Genomic DNA, 22,940 nt, shown 5'->3' on the forward strand with positions numbered 1-22,940 from the left:
TGAGGAGTGTCTATGGCCATGACGGCAGCTCGCAGCAACCATGCCAGACCAATGTGTTTATTTGAGGAGTGTCTATGGCCATGACGGCAGCTTCCAACAACATCCAACAACATCCAACAACATCCAACAACATCCAACAACCATGAACAACCATGGCAGACCAATGTGTTTATGTTGAGAAGTGTGCATGCAGCAAGATCAGCCAGGGTCCGGCGCTACCAGTACCTAACTACGGCAGTGCACCAGACGGAGCAAGATGCAAAGCAACGGACAAAGTCGAAGGCGTGAGCGCGTGCAGAGCGACGGATCAAATACGTCCAGGCTGCATCGTCCAGCATCGCGCGCGTCCACGGCAATTGGTGCAAATACTGGACAGATAGATAGGACCGGGTGAAATTGGAAGCCAAGCTGGTGGATCCGTTGGTTGGGGCTACTTGGTACGCATGGGCCCTCCGAGAGCTCACCTCCGAGAAATCTCAACATTCGCGACGCCCTCCCGCACCAAGCCTCACAGCACCGGCCATCACCATCCGGCACTGCTCCCCCCTCCCGCCCCGACTCTCCAACACCCCCGAGAGCTACACACACAATGGCCGCCTCCAGGATCGCCCGCCCGGCCGCCCGCCTGCTCGCCGCGTCGCGACCGGCCTTCCGTCCTGCGTTCCGCGCCGCAGCCCTCGCCCCGTCGATTGCGCGGAGAGGATACGCCTCGGGCCAGAAGGAGATGACCGTGCGTGAGGCGCTGAACGAGGCCATGGCCGAGGAAATGGAGCGCAACGAGAAGGTGTTCGTGCTGGGAGAGGAGGTCGCGCAGTACAACGGAGCGTACGTGCCCATGGGCCGGGCAGCCTGTCCTGGCCTGTGTCATGGCATCGTGTCGGGACGGAGCTGACGAGCTGCAGTTACAAGGTCACCAAGGGCCTCCTCGACCGCTTCGGCGAGAAGCGCGTCATCGACTCGCCCATCACCGAGTCGGGCTTCGCCGGTCTGACCGTCGGTGCCGCGCTTGCTGGTCTGCACCCCATTGTGAGTCGCCGTCGCCGTCGCCGAGCACGCCTGCTGCGGACCCAGCGCTGACCCAACCCCCAGTGCGAGTTCATGACCTTCAACTTCGCCATGCAGGCCATTGACCAGATCATCAACTCGGCCGGCAAGATCCACTACATGTCCGGCGGTACCCAGCCCTGCAACATCACCTTCCGCGGCCCCAACGGCTTCGCCTCCGGTGTCGGTGCCCAGCACTCCCAGGACTACTCTGCCTGGTACGGCAGCATCCCCGGCCTCAAGGTCGTCGCCCCATACAGCGCCGAGGACGCCAAGGGTCTGCTGAAGGCCGCCATCCGCGACCCCAACCCCGTCGTTGTTCTCGAGAACGAGTGCGTGACAAGCAAGACTAAGACTGCGTGTTCTGGCGGCTGCTGACAAGACCCAGGCTTCTGTACGGTCTCTCCTTCCCCATGAGCGAAGAGGCCCAGAAGGACGACTTTGTCATTCCCGTAAGCAGCATCTCCTCCTCCACCCACTCCGCGCACTAACACCCCTCGCCCAGTTCGGCAAGGCCAAGATCGAGCGCCCCGGCAAGGACCTCACCATCGTCACCCTCTCGCGCTGCGTTGGCCAGTCGCTCGTCGCCGCGGAGCAACTGAAGAGCAAATACGGCATCGAGGCCGAAGTCATCAACCTGCGCTCCATCAAGCCGCTCGACATCGAGGCCATTGTCAAGTCGGTCAAGAAGACGGGCCACATGCTGTGCGTCGAGTCCGGCTTCCCCTCGTTCGGCGTCGCCTCGGAGATCATGGCCCTGACCTGCGAGTACGCCTTCGACTACCTCGAGGCGCCCCCGGCCCGCGTCACCGGCGCCGAGGTCCCCACGCCCTACGCCCAGAAGCTCGAGGAGCTGTCTTTCCCCCAGGAGGACACCATTGTCAACTACGCTGCCAAGCTGCTCCGCGTCGCATAAGCGTCGGCCGCGCGCGTGGGCAGTGTGGCGGAGGCGAGGAGTGGCGGAGGCAAGCAGAGGCAGAGGCAAGCAGAGGTGGAGGCGCCCATATCACGAGGTTGAATATGTATGAACAGGCGAGGAGGAGCGAGTCTCTTGGCTGCTGCGGCTGAGCTAGTGTACGTGGGAAGCATTTCAAATCTGCATGTACAAGTATTTATTTGCATTTTTTTTTTCTTTCTAATGCCACGCTTTTGGAAGGGAACCGCGTCTCGTGCCCATGCGTCGTCGTGTCGTCGCAAGGCAATCGCACCCGTGCTGCTCGGTTGTGAATGCGCCGGTGCATGACTGGCTGCTTGTAGCAACGAAAGTGTGAGGCTACTAGAGAGGTGACAGGAGAGGTGAGAGCTACGGGACAACCACGAAAAGCTTTGCATCGCTGTGGAATCCGGGGGCGGGTCGCAACCAACGTGGGCGTGGCTGCCACGAGATCCCAACAGGCTAGATATTCCACGCGCTGTGCCGGGATACTAGGCATCGGCCGGTGTTGCGTTGATGCCTGAGATGTCGGTGTAAGGTAGGCTTGGGGCTCCATCGCTAATGTGGGCGGATCCAAGATGCCTTGTGGCTGGACAAGCAAACATGCTCCGTGGCAACCACGAGGTACTGACATGCTGCGTGTTTGGGTCGGTGTTGGTAGAGCTACTGGCTTGGACGAATGTAGCGAAGCTGCAGTGTTACGTCAGCAGGGTGGCCTGGTGACTTCTTCACCTTGGTTCAAGTCCAGTTACACGCGATTACCGAGGCCTGCTATGTTTCTTTTGGTCGTATGGCTGCCACGAGGAATCGTATGCTTGGTGGGTGTCAATGGGATCGGTGAGAAGACGCCGAAGCCTCGATGGGATGGCGCACAAGCACGTGGAAGTCCGTCGCGAGGGGCGTTTCGCGAGACGAATGCCCCAATGTGCGAGGCACGGTGAAGGTGGTGTACATGTGGGCTGAGCGATGCCTCGTGTGCTAACATCGATGCTGAGGCTGAACCTAGCGTCACGGACCAATATGGATGTCAAATCTTCTCTTGAGTGACAGATTCATTCTGAGTGACGCCCGACAGCCCTGGGCTGACGGTACATGTGATGGGCTTGGAGTTTGCATGTTGGAAGCATTTCCAGCAAATGAAGTGACATCTGGCCATTCGAGCATTGGTGTGACTGTTTGTCGCATTGGGTAGGGGACGCCTATGGCTGGTGGCGGAATGGGGAGTAGAGCAGGTGTAGGAGCCCAACGCGGGGCTGAGATTGAAAAGCAAGACAGGCAGTACCGGCGAGCTGAACTGCGAGCGCCTCGAGGCTTGATGTTTTGCGTTTCATTCGTATGGGCCCGTTGAAGTCCACGTGTCGTGAGCCGGGATACCGAAGAAGATTCCTCGAATGTCTTAAAGAATGAGTCTCGGCGGTCTCCGTTAGCAGGCGGAGCCGAGTGTGAACCTACCATTTGGATTCGTACTGGTCTTGAAAATTTCCAATGTCGCAAATTCGCTGCAGGTACAGGTCGATCTGCTGCACAGAAGGCTTGCCAAGTATGCTTCGTATTCGGATTAACACGGTAGTGGCCTGCTCTACGTGCAGCATTTGACGCTGTGCAATGCGATCTCCACCAGGACTGGGTGGGTCTTTGACGTACACCTCGCTAAGTTCAAGTGACTGTTATGTCGAACCTGGCTGTCGAAGACTCGAAGTTGACTTCGACGTACCCTTTGATTCGTGCAGCAGGCTGACGGGCCGCTCGCGACCAGGGCTGGTTCGTAGTGTGCTACGCGGAAGTACAATCCTGAAATACTGGAGCGAATTGGGCAAACGCCGTGTCCAGACCTCTTCTCACGACAAAATAGGCAAAATAGCGTTCCTCGGGGTGGAAATATTTTTCCTGTGCCCGAAATCACATCTCACTTGTTGTTCAAGTGTGTGACACGGTCAGGCGACGTAGAAGGAGTCGACTCTGAAGTCGAAGTTGGACGAGACGATACAGAGTGGACAAGCCGTGGCCTGATCCAAGAGGCGATGAGGGCATTGAGAAAAAGCAATGTGATACCCACATCTGGCTTATGCGAGGGCTGGAGCGACTGGTGGCGTCGAGCAGAACTTTGAGCTACCAGGATCGGTCCTCCGGTGTTCCCCGGGTTCTGTGATAATGCTATGGGTGCGATTGCGTTTGAGCAACTGGTCACTGGTCAGACGGCGTGCATCAGGCGGTTCATGCATGGAAGCTGAATTGATGTACCTCCCTCAGCTCTCCATCTTGTGCGGAGCCTCTTCAAGGGCGAAGTACGCATGGTATAGTGATTCAATCGTCGCCTCGAGTAGGGCTCCTTCGCTTCGCAGGCCGTTATGGCAAGGGCACGTGACGCGTTCGTGTGCATGTCGTGACGGCATAGCTGTAAGTATTGGTATGCTCGGCTGCAACAGCTGTTCATGGCGCAGAGGCTTTCGTGCGTACATACGGCTCCAAAAATCAATATAGTAGGAACGTCGAGACTCGCGTGGGCAACTGCATGGATTGGTTGCACAAGACAAGGTCCAGATGGTTTTGTAGGTTGGAAGAGTGGGAAAGATATTGCGCCACCAGAGTGGACGAGTGCAGCAAGTGCAGCTTCAACAAACAACAATGTATCCCATGGAAGCTCCTGCCATGCTTGTAACTTGTGACCAACCCTACACTCCTTAACAACGCTTCCCGCCATCGTATGATACGCCACACAAAAGGCTCCGATGGGTATCGATTGGCTGTCGCCAGCGGCATGTGAGAGCTTGCATTGCAGCCGAAGAAATTGCAGTACAGCGCTTGTGCTCAGAGGCGTGCATGCATGGCTTGCAGGACCACGCGGAAATGCAGCGCAGCGTTTGTTCTTTCGTTCGTTTTTCAGCTCTCGAACAACGTCCTACTAAGCTCCGATGCAGGTCAAATGCTGCAGGGTCGTGGGATGCGCACACATCGAAGACTCATCCTTGCTCACGACGCCGATCGTCACTCGAACAGGGGAGCAGGGTGTAGGTCGTGGCGGCTCCAGGTATTGGGTTTCGTCACTATCTGGCATCTGCGAGTGGTCACTATTTTGAAATGTTGGCAATTTATTCATCTTGCGCCAGCTGGAAGACCACCCCCATGTCACAAAAGCACGCTGCACAAGATCCTTCGCTAGCATCTAACGTCTTCCTAACGCCGTGGCTGCCACGGGAAGCCAGTCACTCAGATGGTGCCATCATCGTACGATCTTCACTTAAAGGCCACTTCCGGTACGGCGCGTCAATATTGCGTTAAAGACACATCGCACCTCCGCGGAGCCATCTCGTGGCCCTAATCCCCTGTAGTCCGCCCAAAACTTGACATCTACGCGTTATATCAAGCGCTGCACAGGAGGCACGGCGAAGCTCGGTAAGAACGACTGTTCACATATTCGTCCGCATTAGTTTAGGATGAGGACCGAATTAGGATTGTGGTCCCTCTTCTGGAAACTAGCCTTGCATTTTCCACGTGGAGAATGCCAACTCCGCACTTGCTTCTGCAAGCCTTGCCGAGACAAGGGTTCCACTTGGTCATCTGGTGGCCTTACTGGACTGACCTACCGGAATGTCCCTCATCTCGGTTCAGACTCCTCGCCTTTCACCGCAAATGCACCGCTAGATACCACGGCATCCAATCAAACATGGAGGCTCGAGAATGTTCAGTCTACCAAATCTTGGGATCTCGTCACTTCTTGCACACCATGGGCTCCATCCACTCCAAAACCTGATGTCGGGCACCAAAAGGAATCGCTGACCACTCCCAATCTGCGCCTCAAGGCGAGCGGCTTGTGGCGCACTGTCCTGTGAGGCTCTTCACAATGAGTGTCTTCGGACCATGTTCTGACTTTATAACACTGCCTGCCCTCACACCACTTGTCAGGACGGATCTAGGTACTTCAAGCAGACCACTTCAATTGCAATTTGCTTCTCGTAGCTTTTTTCACAAGGTCGCTGCGCAGAAATTCGGTCCCTTCCGTCAACAACAGCTCACTTTACGACTCGATTCTGGCCATTGGTTTGCTCTTAATCGTAACCGGTACGGGGTTACAGTCGTCGGGCGATACTTACGGTAGTTATGACACTACAAACACTCCTGGTCTGACTGCTAACTCGTTTTGGCAGCGAAACACTACAGACGTTCCTCGCTACTACAAATCGAGTACCTTCTATAATGTCCGTGTCTACCAGTCAGACACCATTGTTCACGTTACCATTGGAGCTTCGTGAGCTAGTATACAGGGCTGTGCTTACATCGCCTTTACACGGTCCGGATCTATTACGAACCTGCCGGGAAATCCATTTCGAGTCCCACAAGTTCCTGTTTGAAAGACCATTGAGCTTTCGGAGTCAGGTGGCCTTATTTGAGTGGTTGAGCTTCGTACCACAGGAGTACGTAGACCGGGTCACAGAACTCTCTCTAAACATCCAAGATGTCGATTTGAGGTCATTACTCACAGCTTCCGCTTTGGTCAGCCACCCAGGAGATCCACCTCGACTGCTAACATGGGACCTCTATGAAGCAGAGCTGGACAGGCTTCTCCATGCCCTGAAAAAGCTATCAAATGTGCGGAAACTTACAATACGGGCAATCCCTGGCCGCCAATCGTTCCTATATCGCGATTTCCTCAAAAGATTTTTGAGGGTTCTAGGCTTCCTTTTCCCAGATCTTCTTGATCTTAGTGTGGTGGGCAACCTCCACCATCAGGAATTGTCTTTCTTGGCCGTGTTCACCAAACTACAGGCTTTCTCCTTCGATGGCTTCTCTGCCTCCTCGCCAAGTGAGACGGCCAATGTTTTGTCTGGACTAGAACAGCTGACGAGTCTTTCGCTCGTCTCTCAGAGCAGTCTGCTCACGCCGGGTTCTCGGACACGTAGTGACTCCACTACAAGACACCAGTCCTTTACTGGCGGAGTTGTCAATGGTATTGACAACCTCAAGTGCTTCTCCGTTACAGAACTCATCTCTATTTCTGCACCGACTTTATTCTTTACGCCAGAGGTACTGAGGTCGTTGCACAATCACCAGGGCTTGAAGGTCATCAAAGTTTGCTTATCTCAGACGCCCAACGACGATACCATGGCAGCCTTGGAAAAATTCCTGGAGCACACCCACATAAAAACATTGGAATTGGATTGGCCACAACTCAATGCGCATATCTTGGAAACGTTCTCACTCATCCCAGACGGTCTTGAACGTCTCTGGGTAAGAGCAAAAAGCGCAGCAGATGCTTTCGATATCGTTTGGTCTATCGCTGAATGTCGTAATGCCGGGGACCTCTCCAATCTGAAAGAGCTTGTACTCTTACGCGCCTCACAAACATACGGCAATATCACACCAGCTACCAACGGCAGGAAGGACAGTGGCACAGGCGAGCTGGTCGATGACGCAGACACTGTTAGTCGTAGCCATCATACATGTGATAAACGGTGCACTGACACAGTTATATAGATACACCTTGCTTTCAACGACACAGATGCTATCAACGTCGTTCGGGCACGAGCACGCTTACAAGCGTTGGGTGTGCGAGTCTCTTGGTGCACGCAAAGTCTATGGAGACTGAGCACTGCTTGAGATGCGCAGCGAGCTCTGTGCTGCTACACTTGTTGCAGCTGAGCTTAATTTATTCTATGGCTTCATATCCTTGCGGATAACTCTCTATATCGCAGACCAAATCTTACCATATCAAGACATCTTATTCTGTGCCAGCTCATATTCGATTATGGGACACATCTACTCCATCGGCTCTTCGTTTGTCTTCCACATCAGCGTGCCAACACCCGCCCTCCAAATGCCTCACCCTACAGAGCATTTTGGTGGTGACAGTGCTCAGCGGCGCTAGCGCTGTTTATGATGCAGATTCCATCGCATGCCTCGCAGCATCGCTTTAACACCTCACCAGGCCCCTACAAATATCTACCTTTCCCCGGACACGATGGCCGTGTGGAAGTTCTTCGTCTTGGAGTGTGTCTTACGGAGAACCATCTGCTCACCTGAATACCCGGCCTAGCTGCGCGTCCTGTGATAAACCCACCTCCTGCGACAAGAGGGAATCACCAGCAGCAGTTATCACTGACCTCGTTGCTTGGATACCTTGTGCGTTTAGTAAACCCATGTCGGCATACGCACCTTGCCCAGCAAAACGACAGCTGCATTGAGGTCGCTGCCATGGCCGAAGCAAACTTGCGCGTCCAGCAAGTGCCAGACCTGCGCAGACCGGAAGCAACGTCCTTTTCAAAGCGTTTCAGAACAATCTACTTCAAGGTGTCGAGCAGACATGTCAACAACAATTGCAGTCCAAGGCTGGTATCGTCAAGGTAATCTAAGAAGCGGTCTAGACGAGAGCAGTTGGCTCCATTTTGGATTCCAGATCTGAACGGCCCGCGTTTAACGCTTTTCACCGCTCGAATTCACGGCAGCTTTATCTCCTACTGGAGACGATCAAACTCAGACAGGAGGCTCGGCATGACTCCTGCGCACTCCTGCGCTGAGACCGAAGGATACGCGTCGTCGCGGAGTTGCAGACATTCTCGGTGCTTGGGCGCGCATCTTCGAACAAGCAGATGCTTATCTTCCGTCCCTTCCCGCGAGGGCTCTCTCTGCCAAGACAAGATCGGCCGTGAAAGGCCGAGCTGCAGGGCAATCTGACATCCTTGTTTCCTTGTCGTCACAGGCGAATCAGACTTCCAGGACTAAAGAAAACGCGTTCTAGACACACAAATGGCGTCATGCTGAACCATGCTAGTTCATGTGTTCCTGCCATCGCGGTCGGAAAGTCTGATGCGCCGTGGGGCAACCAGAGCAGCCGAAACGGTGGGTGATGAAGCGTCCATTGACGCTTCTGGAAGATTTGGTTTGAGGACTGAGCGGCGCGCCAAACCGCGTAACATGGACGACCTTGCTTGTGGCCTCTTCTTTCATACTTTTACTCAGACTCGACCCTGAACGGCGATTTCACAGCACGTTCAACATTCACGAACGCGGAAGCAACCGCACTCAACTCGACCCCACCAACAATTGTACAAAAAGTGGCAGAGCAAACAACTTTTCGTAGCGCGACAGCTGCACAGTGAATAGGACCGCAAAGATGGCGAGCACACCCACAGAGCTTCCTACTACGACGGGGACGCTTCCTTCGCGCCAGAAACCGATTCCATACTCGTTCGAAAACGGGCAGCGTACTCAACTCTCCTCCATCCTACCACCTCTCGTTTTCGGCACCGCAACTTTCAACCATCAATACAATGACGATCCGTTTGCTATGGATACCACTGGTTTAGTGACCTCAGCTCTCACACATGGTATTCGCGCGTTCGACACATCGCCGTATTACGGTCCCTCCGAAGAGCTGCTCGGTAATGCGCTCGCAACACCCTTCGTCCGTGAGACATTCCCGCGCAACTCATACATAATTCTGACCAAGGTCGGGCGGATAGCTGGCTCAGAGTTCAACTACAGCAAAGAATGGGTGCGACAAAGTGTCCGGCGCAGTTTGGAGAGGCTCCACACAGACTATCTCGATCTTGTGTACTGTCACGATGTCGAGTTTGTGAGCCCCGCTGAGGTCCTCGAAGCGGTCCGGGAGCTCAGGCGCATCCGTGATGAGGAGGGCACAATCAGATACGTCGGTATATCCGGATATCCACTTGATGTGCTGGGAGACATGGCGGAAATGATCCTGCGCGAGACAGGCGAGCCACTGAACGCAGTGCAGTCCTACGCCAACTTCACTCTCCAGAACCAGACCCTCGCGGGCCCGCGCGGTATTCAGCGCCTGCGCAATGCTGGCGTAGACGTTGTACCCAACGCATCAATCCTGGGTATGGGATTGTTGCGCCGACAAGGCGTGCCGTGTGGTGCACTGGGCGACTGGCACCCTGCCCCCTCGGCACTGCGCGCTGCAGTGCGCAACGCCAGCGATTTCTGCGACGGCTACGGCGAGAAGTTGGAAGTCATCGCCATTCGCTTTGCGTTGGAGACCTGGGTTTCCGCTGGCGCTCTGTGCGGATCATTGGGTGATCCCGCATCTGGCGTTCCATGGAAACCCGAGTCCAACGACGACGTCGGAGGCACAAAGCTTGGTGTGTCTGTCATCGGTGTGTCGCGCGCGCCTGAGCTTGAGAAGACCATGCTGGTCTGGCGCTCCATTCTCGATGGTCTTGAGGGTGGCGAGCAAACAGCTGTACAAGCTGGACGGTGGTACAGGGCTTTGGAGTGGTCGAGGAACCGAAGGCAAGCTGTGCAGATCCTAGCGGAGGGCATCCAGGAGATTCTTCAGGATGGCTTCGACTTCGCATGGGCAAGTCCCGATCCGGGATACGTGATCCAGAAGAAGCAGGATGTGGTTAAGGAGAGCGATGCGCCGTGGTTGACACCCGCAGCAAGTCCGGAAGCCAAGCCAGTCAAAGGTGGCGTTGAGGTCGCTGAGGAGAAGAGTTTGCCCTTGCGATAACAACGGACATATAGATGGCGAGGCACTTTGAGATGAGTCCATGAGTACATATACAGAATTCTAGAATTGACCTGCAGTAGCTTGCTGCGCTTGAAATGGAAGGAACAAATTCGTTGAGCCTGGCTCTACCATTGCAGCCTTCAATCGCTATCGTTATTCGCTCAAGACTTGTTCTACTCTAAAGTGTCTCCGAAACATGACTCAGCCACTCCCATTGCTGATCTTCCACAACACCAATCTCTCCGCTTTCCCTGAAGTACAAGAGCTCTTCTGCTCTTAGCTTCTTTCCACTATCACCGTCACCTCCGACTAGTGGAATCAGCGTCTTCCCAAGCCACCTCTTGACGTTATCCCTCTCTTCCTCATCAAATCCATACCGCTCAATATACCACCAGCTCATACCATCAGCAGCATGGGTCACACCAAAGTTCCTTGGATACACTTTATCTGTACACTCTGGGCGATACGCAACTCTATACCTCAAGATACGCTCAGCAGGCACCCCGCCATCAAACAGCGCTTTGGACAGCACACGGATTGGCGCGCGGACTTGTACGTCCGATGTGATGAGACCGAAAAGCCGTTTCGCTTTCTCCTGCTCGTCTTCGAGAGACAACGCAGAAGCGACTCTCTCGTCTGCCGCACTACCTTTATTCTTGTATAGCGAGAGCAGCGTCTCGCACACCGGGCCAGCGTAGTAGTTGTTCAGCGCCTTGAGCATTTCCTTGTTTGAGAAGTCTGGTGGCGGGTTCGTGAGCGAGTACAACACTTCCTCTGTCTCGGCCTCGCCGAGCAGGATCCGCATGCGGCGCTGCTTGAAGCGTGCTGCGAAACGCCCGAAGTGGATGTTGGCCATTAGATCGGAGGGAATCATTTCGCCATCAGTGACGGCGCGGAAGGTGTGGATGTCGAGGTCGAAAATTCGAGAGACGAGGGTTGATGCCGGGATGGAACGGAGTTTGTCGAGGCGCTCTGATGGGGGCAGATCGGTGGAGATCGAGAAAGTGGATAAGACGTTTTGGAATTGGGTCTCGACTGTAAATAGTGAGTGGCAGAAGGACTGGGAAGTTTAAAGTGGCGTACCTTCATCCAGGGTTTTCGGTTGTGCAGGTATGGCATTACTTTGCAGCCAGATATTGTTGAATAGTGGTTTCTTGTCATTGCCGTGAAAGAGCTCGTAGTTCAGCTGGACGTGTGTTGAAAAAGCACCGGCACTGAGACCGCCCAGAGTGATACGCTCTGGATCACCACCAAGTAGCGGGGCATAGTCTTGCAGCCACTCTAGAGCACATCGCTGGTCCTGTGCTATTTGTTAGCAATGGTCCGCGATGTCCCGATCCAAGCCATACCCAAAACCCGAAGTTCCCCTCCAATCCCTTGCCAGCAAGGAACCCAAAGATGTTCAAACGGTACCCGATACTGACTACCATAGCATCAAGTCCACCTTCAGCAATGAGCTGCGTAGGCTGGGAATTCTCTTTTAGAGACGGATCGCCAATCTGCAACCACCCTCCATGGATCCACGCAAGAATCGGCCAGCCTCCCTTTGGCGGATCACCGGGTGGCAGCCACACATTAACAGCAAGGCAATCTTCATTGAAGCTGTAGTTTGTGTCGATCAAAGGGCTTCCATCGACGATATACTGTGGCTGAGGACAGACGTTGCCGTATTGAGTACAGTCTAGCGGGCCGTAGATGTGGTCTTTGGGAAGCGGTTCGGGCTTCTTCCATCTTCGCGGCCCGTTTGGGGGCAGAGCATATGGGACGTGTGTGAATCTTTTGACACCATTGGCAAATACGGATCCCTTAAGTTGGCCATGAGATCCGAGGTCCAGTGTAGTTGTGCCGGTAGGCTTCATTTTGTCACCCATTGTGTCGACGAAATACTCGAAAAATCGCTTGTCGCGATTGGAAAGTCTATTGATACTTTATATTTGTCCACACGAGCGTGGAGCATGTGACTTGATAAAGGCGCGATAGGAAAGTACATCCGCCGTGAACTGGAGGAGCTTGCCTCGCAGGGCGGAATCGCCCCGCATGGCGTGCCATAGCCGGGCTTATATCTGGCGTCTGATCGCCAATCAACCGCATTACTTAGATAGGACATTGGATGGAGACTTTTGGCCCATTTGTGCTGTTGCGATGCCTAATAGACAGCGAAGGAGAAGATGCAGATTTTTTGGTCTGATATCAACAGTGACGTCATTCTGAGTGACAGCGATAGCAGCCGCTTGTGTTGGCAACAGCGTTGTCGCGATGAAGTGGTCGACATCAGTAATAATTTGCACTCGTCCGTCCTTCATGAAGTTCTCGATACGATACGGTACGGTAACAGTCAATTCTCAACTCTTCCTGGTTTTCATTGACTCTTCACAAATCTATCCTTTGATCTTTTGTTCCCTGGAGCCCACATTCGAGTTTCGTATTAATTCACTTCGATCCTCAACATGGATTCGCACTCTCAAGTCAAGCTGCCGTTAACACTTATTCAGCTCGAGAAGCACGCTGAATGCGGAGCCGCGGAGGCTAACAGTAAGACTAACGACCACACTAACATAGTACCATTACAAAGTGCCAATCCCCACGCAGGGTGCAACGTCCCTTGATAGCAGTGATGTCAGCTGCTTACGGCTCTGAAGATAAAGCATCTTAGGTAGCCTGTTGTCCTGTAGCAAAAAGTCAATCGGATCAAAGAACAGCTCCATCGGACTTACACTGCTACCAGATATAATGACACAACCATGGGGCGTATCTGCAATGGAGTCAACCAATGAGCCACGTAATAAAATCATTCGTTGAAAGGAATGCAAAGTAATTTGCTAACACGGTCCAGACAAAACGCATGGCTCCATTGTCCACCGCGTTGGAGAATCGATCAAAAACTCAGTCACACCTGAAAGCTCTACGGAAACCAAGGCACGCGATGAACGACTCGAGCAGGAACACACCATATCGCAAAGCGAGTGCAAGGCAGCATTTGCTCCAGATCATCACGTTGGTGGAACAAATCTCACAGTAGCGCAAGGGACGGACCACGAAAGTACACCTCATCACGGACACGGCAAGCACTAAGAGCGCACTTTTTCGTGAAGTGTTATGTTGTTATTAATATTTCTGTACATGGGTATCATCAATCGTAGCTCATTCGACTATCGAAGCATCCTGCAGACCAGCTTCACAATTCCATATCATTCACCTCCTCCACTCTCCCCTCCTTCCTCGGGACCTCATCCTTCCAACTGCTTCCCCAAACCCTATAGTACAACTCCCTCATGTCCCGCGGCTCCTCACCGTGCCTTACCCCGAACATAAAATGTCTCTTGAATACCCTCTCATTCCCAAAATACTTGTCGCACGTCCCGCAATACAAGACTCCCAGCGCGCCTCCTCTCACTTGCCGAGCTTTGCGTGGCGGTGTCTCGATAGGCGTGTAATCTGCACTTGGTTGCGCGTCAGTGTCGGGAAGCGTGTGTATGCTACCCTGATCAGCGTTCATGTGCGCTGAGGGGAAGAAAGATGCATCCGGATCGACGAATTCAAAGTCGTCTTGCTCCAAGTTTGGCTCTTCTGAGGAGAACTCGAAGCCGTCAGCATCTAGCGTTGGCTCGTGTTCATGTATTGGTGATCGCTTCGGCGGCGAGGCCTCGTCGAGACTGTCGTAGTCGGATAGTTCGCCGAAAGAAATAGCGTCTGAATCTGAGGCTGGCGCGTGGGTGACTGGGTCCGACATGTGTTCGCGCAGTTCGTGGCGGGAGGCGAATGATTGCTGGCATGTCGGGCATTGGCCCACAACCTTTCTGCGTTTTGATGGGAATGATGTTGGATCCATCTTTGGGGGCGTGAATCGTGGTCTTGGATGTGATTCGAAGTGTTGTGCGTCTGCCATCACGTGGTAGATGCTGTCCGTTGGTGTGTATGACTGAGAGTTGTGGCTAGTGTTGATGTTGTGTTGTTCGAATGATGCTTCTGATGCTTCTTACGATGAGTGAAAGGTGCCGTAACGGTCCTCGATTTATACATCTCTCAAGTATGAGGCTCAGGATCTTGCGAGACTTCGAGAAAGGTTTGGGTGAGGCTTGAAGCTGCGAGGCTGTTCATGCGATTGGTCGAAGGTTCTGGGTGATTGACCGAAAGTGCTAGAAGAATCCACAATCGTCACCAGAAGTGGTTAGGTCAAAGTGCCTCGGGATATCATCAACGAACGTCACCACGAGGTCAACATCCAGGGACTGATCCAAGTAGAAAAGGACGGATAGGAGCGCATCGATTTATTTGCATGGTATCGTTAAATGAAACGCCAGATGCTCCCTTTATGCGATCCGCGCACAGTTAGGGATCGAAATATACAGCTTACAACTTCGCAAAGACAGTCGGGACAACACCACCCATCTCCACGAGCGTGCTCTTATTCCTCACCCATGCCTCGAGACCCTTCTTTCCGTTCTCGACGCCAACACCACTCATCTTCCATCCACCAACACTCATCTCTGCTGGGCTCTCGCCCCATGTGTTGACCCATGTGATACCGGCCTCGAGCTTTGCAATGACTTGATGAGCGAGGTTCAAGTCCTTGGTGAATACACCAGCGGCCAGTCCGACATCTGTGTTGTTTGCACGTGCAACAACCTCATCAACTGTCTTGTAGGTGAGAATCGACATGACTGGGCCGAAAATCTCCTCTTGCACGATCTTCATGTTGTCATTGCAATCAGTAAAAACAGTAGGTTGGACCCAATATCCGTTCTGGTAGGCTTTGTTTGAGTGGCTAGCGAGCCATGAAGGCGTCTCTACACCACCACAGAGGAGTGTTGCCTTGTCGTTCTCGATACCGTGCTTGATGTATTGCTTGACTTTCTCGTAATGCGGTTTCGAAACGAGAGGTCCGAAGTTGGTGTTAAAGTCGTGCAGGTCGCCACCACGGATGTGCTTGACCTTCTCGAGAAGAAGCTTCTCAAATTCGGCCTTCATGGATTCAGGGATGAATACTCGCGTGCCGTTTGTGCAAACCTGGCCTGTGGAGAAGAAGTTGGCCATCATAGCGCCATCAACGGCTTGTTCGAGATCGGCGTCCGGGAGAATGACACAGGCAGACTTGCCGCCGAGCTCCATAGTCACATACTTCATCTCGCCCGCTGCGCTACCAGCCACCTTGCGGCCTGTCGAAACTTGACCAGTGAAGCTGACCTTTGCAATGCTGGGGTGTTTTGTCAAGTATGCGCCAACCTCGCCGCCGCCCTGGACGACGTTGAAGACACCAGGGGGAACACCGGCCTCGGCGTAGACAGAGGCCAGGACTTGCGCGTGCAGTGGTGTAAACTCCGAGGGCTTGTAGACCATGCAGTTTCCAGCCGCCAGACACGGTGCAGACTTCCACAGCGCGATCTGAATAGGGTAGTTCCAAGCGCCAATACCAGCGCACACACCAAGAGAGTTCTTGGTGGTGTACACCCATGCGTCTGGACGCAGTTGTGTTGTCTCGCCGTTCATGCCACCGCTACCAACCATATTGGCGAAGTATTCCAGCACATCAGCGCCTGTCACGACGTCTACCGTGGATGTCTCGGAAAAGGGCTTTCCCGTGTCACTCGTCTCGATTCTCGCGAGTTCGTCGTTTCGGGCGCGCAGGAGGGATGCTGCTCGTTGCAGGACGCGTGCACGCTCAATGGGTGGCGTGGCCGACCATGCTGGGAATGCTTTCTGCGCTGAAGCAATTGCGGCATCAATCGCGCTGTTTGTTGTGGTGTGAATCTTAGCAATTGGCTCTGCAGTGGCTGGGTCGATTGTTTGGAAAGACGAGTTCGAACTGCCGGGCTGGAGCTTGCCGTCGTAGTAGGCGAAGCGTGGCGCGTATGGGAGAGACATGACGGTGACTTTGATGCTGGGGTTGTTGCAAAAAAGCTATATATCGCACCAGAAAAACTTTTGGGAAGCAGGAGATCAATTGGCCTGCTACATCATCAGCATCTCAGTCTCATTTGCCAAGCTGAAGCTCCCCCTCAGAGAACTCGTATAGGTCTGGTACTTACCAAGGGTTGAAGCTTGAAGTGGCTTGATAGTGGCTTGAGGGGTATATGCAGAAGCTACTGTCAAGTACCTAACCTTTCCTGAACCGCGCAGGATTTCCGAGCTCAATATTGAATAAAGAAATCCTTCACTTCAACATAAGCAAGATTGCAGGCGTGAGCTGGCGATGGCCGCAGCATCTCTTGCGGGATCATCGTGATGACGAGGGTGACCGCCCGACAGAAGCTAGCAGGGGCTCCTCACGATGGTCAATGCATACGCAGCCCAGAAAGTGGGGTTGTGCTAGTGCTCGAAGCAGCCCATCACTCAAATCATCGGAAGTTTTTTCCTCGATGCATTTGGTCTGGCTACACAACACGTCTAGTTGGGCGATGGCTGCAATGGTGCAAGCAAAAATTGGTCGAGAGGACAGCACCGCGAGAGCGCCAATCGCTCTCTGACGGCTCAGCGACTCGCCTATCTTGCCTCCGCCGTTGAAACACCGAAGATTGATGCACCACAGACGTCACCAAAAGCACGTACTTTGTCCCGCACTATCCGAAGAGCTGCCGCAAAGCACGTCTTTTCTTGGAAGGCAAACTGCATTTCTTGCAGCTGGACGGTCACCGACTCTTCAAGCCTTACCGGGCCCTCCACGTATCGCCTGATCCAACCCGTCAGAGTGTACGTGCACCTGCAAGGCCCCAGAGCTGTCAGATTAAGGACGATATCAGAAAATTTTGGAGCTAGCTTCGCACTACTCAAACACCGTTGTCTCTAGGAGCATCATATATAACCATTGACGGACCGAGAACTGCCCAGCTCAGGTCTCATCACATCCACTCTGCAACAATGGCATCCACTCACGAGACTGTCACGTCCATCCCCAAGGATGCCGAGTACGATTTCGTTATCGTCGGCGGCGGCACAGCTGGCTGTGTTATCGCCTCCCGTCTTACTGAGTATTTGCCCAACAAGAAGGTCCTTCTGGTCGAGGCTGGGCCCAGTGACTTCAAGGACGACCGTGTTCTCCTATTGAAGGACTGGCTGAACCTCCTGGGTGGTGAGCTCGACTACGACTACGGTACAACTGAGCAGCCCAACGGCAACTCGCACATCCGCCACTCTCGCGCCAAGGTTCTTGGAGGCTGCTCGTCACACAACACTCTCATCTCTTTCCGACCATTCGAGTATGACTGCAAGAGATGGGAAGAGCAGGGTTGTGTTGGCTGGAGCTTCAAAACCTTCATGCGTGTTCTTGACAACCTCCGCAATACCGTCCAGCCCGTTCACAAGAGGCACCGCAACCAGCTCTGCCTCGACTGGATCGATTCCTGCTCCAAGGCTATGGATATCCCCATCATAGAGGACTTCAACCACGAGATCAAGACCACTGGCGCTCTGCATCCCTCTGTCGGTTTCTTCAACGTCTCGTACAACCCTGACACCGGCCACCGTTCCAGCGCCAGTGTAGCGTATATTCACCCCATCCTTAACGGCTCGGAGAAGAGGGAGAACTTGACTGTTCTCACGAACGCCTGGGTCAGCAAGGTCAACGTCCAGGGCAACAAGGTCACTGGGATCAACGTCACATTCCAGGACGGCTCAAGGCGGACATTGAACCCCAAGCTCGAGACCATCCTCTGCGCTGGCGCAGTCGATACACCCCGTCTCATGCTCCTTTCCGGCCTCGGTCCCAAGCAGCAGCTTCAGGAGCTCGGTATTCCTGTTGTCAAGAACATCCCCGGTGTCGGCGAGAACCTGCTTGACCACCCCGAAAGTATCATTTTGTGGGAGCTGAACAAGCCTGTTCCTCAGAACATGACCACTATGGACTCTGATGCTGGTATCTTCCTCCGTCGCGAGGTTGCCAACGCCGCCGGCTCTGATGGCGAGATTGCCGATATCATGATGCACTGCTACCAGATTCCCTTTTGCCTGAATACCACCAGGCTCGGCTACGACTCTCCCATCGACGCCTTCTGCATGACGCCCAACATTCCCCGTCCCCGCTCCCGCGGCCGCATCTACCTCACTTCTTCCGACCCCAATGTCAAGCCTGCTCTGGACTTCCGTTACTTCACAGATCCTGAGGGTTACGACGCTGCCACCATCGTTGCTGGTCTCAAGGCTGCCCGCGAAATCGCCAAGCAGGCGCCCTTCAAGGACTGGATCACGCGCGAGGTCGCTCCCGGTCCTAAGCTGCAGACTGACGAGGAGCTCTCCGAATACGGTCGCCGTGTCGCCCACACCGTCTACCACCCTGCCGGTACCACCAAGATGGGTGATGTGAAGAACGACGAGTACGCTGTCGTCGACCCTGAGCTGAAGATCCGTGGCCTCCAGAACGTCCGTATCGCCGATGCTGGTGTTTTCCCCGAGATGCCCACAATCAACCCCATGTTGACCGTTCTCGGCATCGGTGAGCGCGCTGCCGAGCTGATTGCTGCTGAGCACGGCTGGAAGGGTCTGCAGAAGGAGAGGCTGTAAGCTTTCAGGAGAAGATTGATGAGAAAGCAGGAGAGGACGACCAGATCCAGAAATGATTCTGGCTCACCTGTATGTATGTGATTTTTCTGTATGTAGATTTGAGATGTCATGATAACGAGTGACGCCGGAGTGCGGAGCTATTACCAACGCAACAAACCCAAGCAACACCCCAAGCAACTATCGCTCCATTTCAATTGTAAATGATCGAGATGATGTAAGTTCTGCAATCTGTAGCGCGTGCTCAAATGAAGTTAAATTCTGTTACACCAAAGACTTGCATCGCGCTTGCCTATGTGACACAAGAGTTGTACGACAGGAAAGAGCCTCGACTCCACGTCTCTATTGATCTCCCACCTGCAGTCCTCGTTTCCACTATATCTAGATCGCTGCCATCACTTATTTACCTTATCACCATCAAACACGATCAAACGGCACACTCACTAACTCATTATTCAACGCGTCAAGTGGCATGATGCGCTCCTTTGTTTGCTCGCGCTGGGCTTGTTTCATGCTACCGCAGGCACTTGAATAGACAGCATCTGGCTGCGGCTGCAGATATTTCAGATCTAACACAATCGAAGACGTGACGGCCGTCTCAGCATGAGATCCGGCCACGACACAAGTCTGGACGTCAAGCGTGGGGACGTGGCCTCTGATGCCTGCGGTTGCCTAAGGACGAGGCTGCATTCGGCACGATTGCCGTACCGGTAGGTAGGTATCGAACCGCGTTTGCGCGCCAACCGCCAAACCGCCGCGTGACGACACCGCGCATCTTCAATTACTGCGAGACAACAAGCAACCTTCCCGAGACCTCATAATAGAGAGTTGCGAATACAGGACACAGTGGCGAGTTGGAAAGACTGTGGCCTCGAAATGCAACCTTGTCTTTCACTCCGCTCTAGCACTGTGCGCCACAACTAAGTTCGGGGCACTTCCTCGCTACCAAGTCTCTCTGCGACTCCTCTCGATCAACATCACGACCGTAGATCCCAACCTCGATCATCAGTCATACCCGCGAACCCTCTAAGGCTATCACTGCAAAATCTCCACACCACTATCATCAAAAGCTGCGACCGCCGTCGGCACTACACCCGTCATACTACCAGCCACAACACCAGCCATATCCTCTTCGATGGCGCCAATGACTTCTGAGCCTACTAGTACACGGCCTCGTCGACGTAAGTATGAAATCCATCAGCGAAGCCACATCAACTCAGTGCTATGTTCACAGAGGCCTTCGTCGCCACTTGCTCACCTGATGAGCTTCTCGGCCAGGTCATTCAGATACTTTGCCCAAGATACAACATCGATGCGCCTCATTTACTGGCTCTGCGACAGCTGCTCTCAAACGCTATCGTTGCACCAAGGAAGCCGCCCACACTAAAGCGCACTCGACCTGACAAGCGAATTGGTGAAATCGGCTCCATCTACAATACACCGCATCGCTCTCCATACGGCCCCAATGGTCCACCCGTTTCCGCAAACCAGAGCTTCTACTTTCATCACCAGGACGCCGACTTCGAGAGGCTGTTGCCGCGAGTGGATCGCTTGCGTTACGTGTGGATGAACGAACCAGCCAGTCAGTCAGAATCTGACGGCGAGGAGATCCCAGACAGCCATGAGAGCTTGCAATCGCAACTTACTAGCATTGAGACGCCTAGCACAGAGCGCAATGGATCGCCTCTGTCACCAACGTCCTTTTCACTTTCCCTTACCGAACACAGTAAGCGGGCTGCAGCAAAGGTTCCTCCGCAAGCAGAGGACCTTCGCCCAACAGCAAATCAAGAGCTTGCCTCTGGCGATGAATCGCTTTCTGTTTCAAAGTATGGCTCTGACATTCCGCACAAGGACGCATCTGCGGACTCCCAGAAATCACAACACCCCTCTGTACCTACGACCACCATCATGTCCACGGAGCGCACGGTGACCAGCGAGCATGAGAGTACGACACTATCATCACCACTTCTACCCACAGTCAACATCGCTATCGAGCTGCCGGAATCGCAAGAAATGCACAGCGTCCCTCCTCCACCGCACTCTGCGCCGCCATTCTACATGCCTCAGTGCTCGAACACTCAAGACACTGTCAACAGCACTCAGCCGAGCGAAGTCTTCAGCCCGTCGGACGACTTCATAAACTACACCCCACTAACACAAGAGGCGACACGACAGGATACGTCGTTACAGGCCGAGATGTCCAACTCATATCCACGCACATCAGTCATCAATACGACCGCGGAACTACCAAAGCCGTCACCTCGTCCATCTCCTAGGGCCTGTTCGTCGAGTCCACTGGTTTCTGTGCCTCCACTGGGCAAACGCTCGCGCGGACAATCTGAAGCTACAGACGATGCGCCCTCACTCAAGCGCTCGAAGTCGACAGAGGCTCTTTAGGCTCTTCAGGATTTGTTTCAGAGCACAAATTTGGTAGTTGTGCACAAAGGCATAACGGACTACCGCACTTGCTGGCGACAGAGGTTGGCACCAAGATCTGAGATGATTTTGTCTTGGAATATCTTGTGTTTATTTGTTGATCTCCTGCAATCACACGACTATGTCTCTATTCGATATATTAGGCAAATTACAATGTCCACATTAAACTTCTTTTTCCTACCCCTGTATACTGAGGCTGACATGCATCAGCCTTCGGCTCCCCACTTTCGTACTACTGTTATTACTTCCACCTTCGGCAAGCCTTTCAGTCTCGCCTTATACACTATAATTGATACTCCCGACACCAGCATATCTTACAGATTCGATCGCTATCGTTATGGACTTCTCAACTCTTACACCTCCCGGTCCAGTGACTAGGGTCGCAACCTTCCGTTTCCACCCGCACGTCACCGTCGCCCAGAAGGCTGACCGTGCCAGCGCCTTTTTGGCACTGTATAAGCAGCACCCCGAGTTAATTTTGGAGGAACCGAAGGGAGGTCGGCCGCTTAACACGCCGCTGGAGTTGACCGGGGTGAAGAGAGACAAGGTGTGGGATTTGGGGTTTGTTGTTGTTTTCAAGGCACGCAAAGAGCTGAATCACTTGGAACTTGTGTGAGCATAGCTAACCAGAGCAGGATGATCAGTCCAGGTGCAAGTTTGACAGTGATCCGGGGCATGAAATCCTGAAGGTGAGCGTGGGGTTCTGGTGTCCGACGACTGAGCTGATATATCAGTAGAATGAGACGGATCCATTACTTGCGCAGGTCTTTGTGTATGACTTTGTAAAGGAGGAGAATTTGGGATGGCGATGATATGTTCGTACACCTCAGGATTCGAACGGTTCCTGGACCCTGTGTGCCAAAGGTTTTGGCTGCCATGGTTGCAAATATAGCTACCCGTGGCCTGAGGAATGCCGCATAGGAAATAGTCTGCGATATTCATGTTTTCGCTACATGATCGATCAGCTACATGCAATCCATATCATCAAGTCCAACTCCAATTCCCGCTTCAACTTCACCATGGCATCCCGAACACGACATTTCGCAATCGCTTTGTTTTGATTCAAAGCCTCTCATTCGTGAGATCACTCAGAGTTTTTTGTTCCATGCGGATATTGCAGCTGTGTTGAGACATCGGATCTAGATTCCATATCGACATCGCGTCGCTTGTTCGCAGATACTATCACAACTGTACTAGACTCATCAATAGCCGAATGTCCGACGAAGAAGGCAACTAGACGCACTCGAAACTGAGCAGGATCTAACAGACTGTAGCTAGAGACTAGTCCGGCACTATTCCAGGAAACTGTAACCAACGCCGCAACGGTTGGATCGAAAATTATAAGTGGGTTTGGAATTCTTCTCAATGAATGGGTTCCTTATGAGTACACCTCCAATTACTACAATAAGCTCAGGAGAGCACACCATATTTATCTAGCCATGGCGAAAAATGCGATACGTGGATCATGCTGTTGTTTTCAGCGCAGTTCTTCACATGATCTGCGTGTTTGCGTGGGCGGGAATCTTTTAACATTTGGTCTAATGAGAGTGGAGAGTTTGATGA

At 53.3% G+C, this 22,940-nt stretch overlaps 9 protein-coding genes across 9 annotated transcripts; 5 read left to right on the top strand and 4 right to left on the bottom strand.

The window, feature by feature from the left end:
• Nucleotides 1-589: 589 nt before the first annotated feature.
• Nucleotides 590-1,960, top strand: M421DRAFT_53208 (uncharacterized protein; the record flags this gene model as incomplete). Its single annotated transcript, XM_033595088.1, has 5 exons — nt 590-825; nt 903-1,026; nt 1,090-1,376; nt 1,433-1,496; nt 1,550-1,960. The coding sequence occupies 5 exons, from the start codon at nt 590-592 to the stop codon at nt 1,958-1,960; spliced, it is 1,122 nt and encodes a 373-aa protein (XP_033453049.1).
• Nucleotides 1,961-3,950: 1,990 nt separating this feature from the next.
• Nucleotides 3,951-4,842, bottom strand: M421DRAFT_416413 (uncharacterized protein). Its single transcript, XM_033591059.1, has 2 exons — nt 4,220-4,842; nt 3,951-4,158 (listed from the first exon to the last, which is right to left on the bottom strand). Exons 1-2 carry the CDS (start codon nt 4,677-4,679, stop codon nt 4,133-4,135), a joined length of 486 nt encoding a protein of 161 aa, XP_033453050.1. The 5' UTR covers nt 4,680-4,842; the 3' UTR covers nt 3,951-4,132.
• A 1,110-nt stretch (nt 4,843-5,952) lies between these two features.
• M421DRAFT_250243 (uncharacterized protein) lies at nt 5,953-8,019 on the top strand. Its single transcript, XM_033588598.1, has 3 exons — nt 5,953-6,037; nt 6,124-7,396; nt 7,451-8,019. Exons 2-3 carry the CDS (start codon nt 6,173-6,175, stop codon nt 7,571-7,573), a joined length of 1,347 nt encoding a protein of 448 aa, XP_033453051.1. The 5' UTR covers nt 5,953-6,037; nt 6,124-6,172; the 3' UTR covers nt 7,574-8,019.
• Nucleotides 8,020-9,086: 1,067 nt separating this feature from the next.
• M421DRAFT_1389 (L-galactose dehydrogenase (L-GalDH)) lies at nt 9,087-10,451 on the top strand (the record flags this gene model as incomplete). Its single annotated transcript, XM_033587448.1, has 1 exon — nt 9,087-10,451. One exon carries the CDS (start codon nt 9,087-9,089, stop codon nt 10,449-10,451), a length of 1,365 nt encoding a protein of 454 aa, XP_033453052.1.
• A 98-nt stretch (nt 10,452-10,549) lies between these two features.
• On the bottom strand, nt 10,550-12,446 carry M421DRAFT_416416 (alpha/beta-hydrolase). The gene is made up of 3 exons (XM_033591060.1): nt 11,801-12,446; nt 11,535-11,751; nt 10,550-11,486 (listed from the first exon to the last, which is right to left on the bottom strand). Exons 1-3 carry the CDS (start codon nt 12,320-12,322, stop codon nt 10,630-10,632), a joined length of 1,596 nt encoding a protein of 531 aa, XP_033453053.1. The 5' UTR covers nt 12,323-12,446; the 3' UTR covers nt 10,550-10,629.
• A 1,068-nt stretch (nt 12,447-13,514) lies between these two features.
• Nucleotides 13,515-14,647, bottom strand: M421DRAFT_249821 (uncharacterized protein). The gene has a single exon (XM_033588595.1). The coding sequence runs from the start codon at nt 14,335-14,337 to the stop codon at nt 13,627-13,629; it is 711 nt and encodes a 236-aa protein (XP_033453054.1). The 5' UTR covers nt 14,338-14,647; the 3' UTR covers nt 13,515-13,626.
• Nucleotide 14,648: 1 nt separating this feature from the next.
• Nucleotides 14,649-16,558, bottom strand: M421DRAFT_250140 (betaine aldehyde dehydrogenase). The gene is made up of 2 exons (XM_033588597.1): nt 16,478-16,558; nt 14,649-16,400 (listed from the first exon to the last, which is right to left on the bottom strand). Exon 2 carries the CDS (start codon nt 16,311-16,313, stop codon nt 14,802-14,804), a length of 1,512 nt encoding a protein of 503 aa, XP_033453055.1. The 5' UTR covers nt 16,314-16,400; nt 16,478-16,558; the 3' UTR covers nt 14,649-14,801.
• Nucleotides 16,559-17,306: 748 nt separating this feature from the next.
• On the top strand, nt 17,307-18,944 carry M421DRAFT_98023 (GMC oxidoreductase; the record flags this gene model as incomplete). The annotated part of the gene is made up of 1 exon (XM_033598571.1): nt 17,307-18,944. One exon carries the CDS (start codon nt 17,307-17,309, stop codon nt 18,942-18,944), a length of 1,638 nt encoding a protein of 545 aa, XP_033453056.1.
• A 1,221-nt stretch (nt 18,945-20,165) lies between these two features.
• M421DRAFT_89154 (uncharacterized protein) lies at nt 20,166-21,338 on the top strand (the record flags this gene model as incomplete). The annotated part of the gene is made up of 1 exon (XM_033597743.1): nt 20,166-21,338. One exon carries the CDS (start codon nt 20,166-20,168, stop codon nt 21,336-21,338), a length of 1,173 nt encoding a protein of 390 aa, XP_033453057.1.
• Nucleotides 21,339-22,940: the final 1,602 nt, after the last annotated feature.

The sequence above is a fragment of the Didymella exigua genome (assembly GCF_010094145.1).
Source record: "Didymella exigua CBS 183.55 unplaced genomic scaffold M421scaffold_3, whole genome shotgun sequence".
Classification (NCBI taxonomy): Eukaryota; Fungi; Ascomycota; class Dothideomycetes; order Pleosporales; family Didymellaceae; genus Didymella; species Didymella exigua.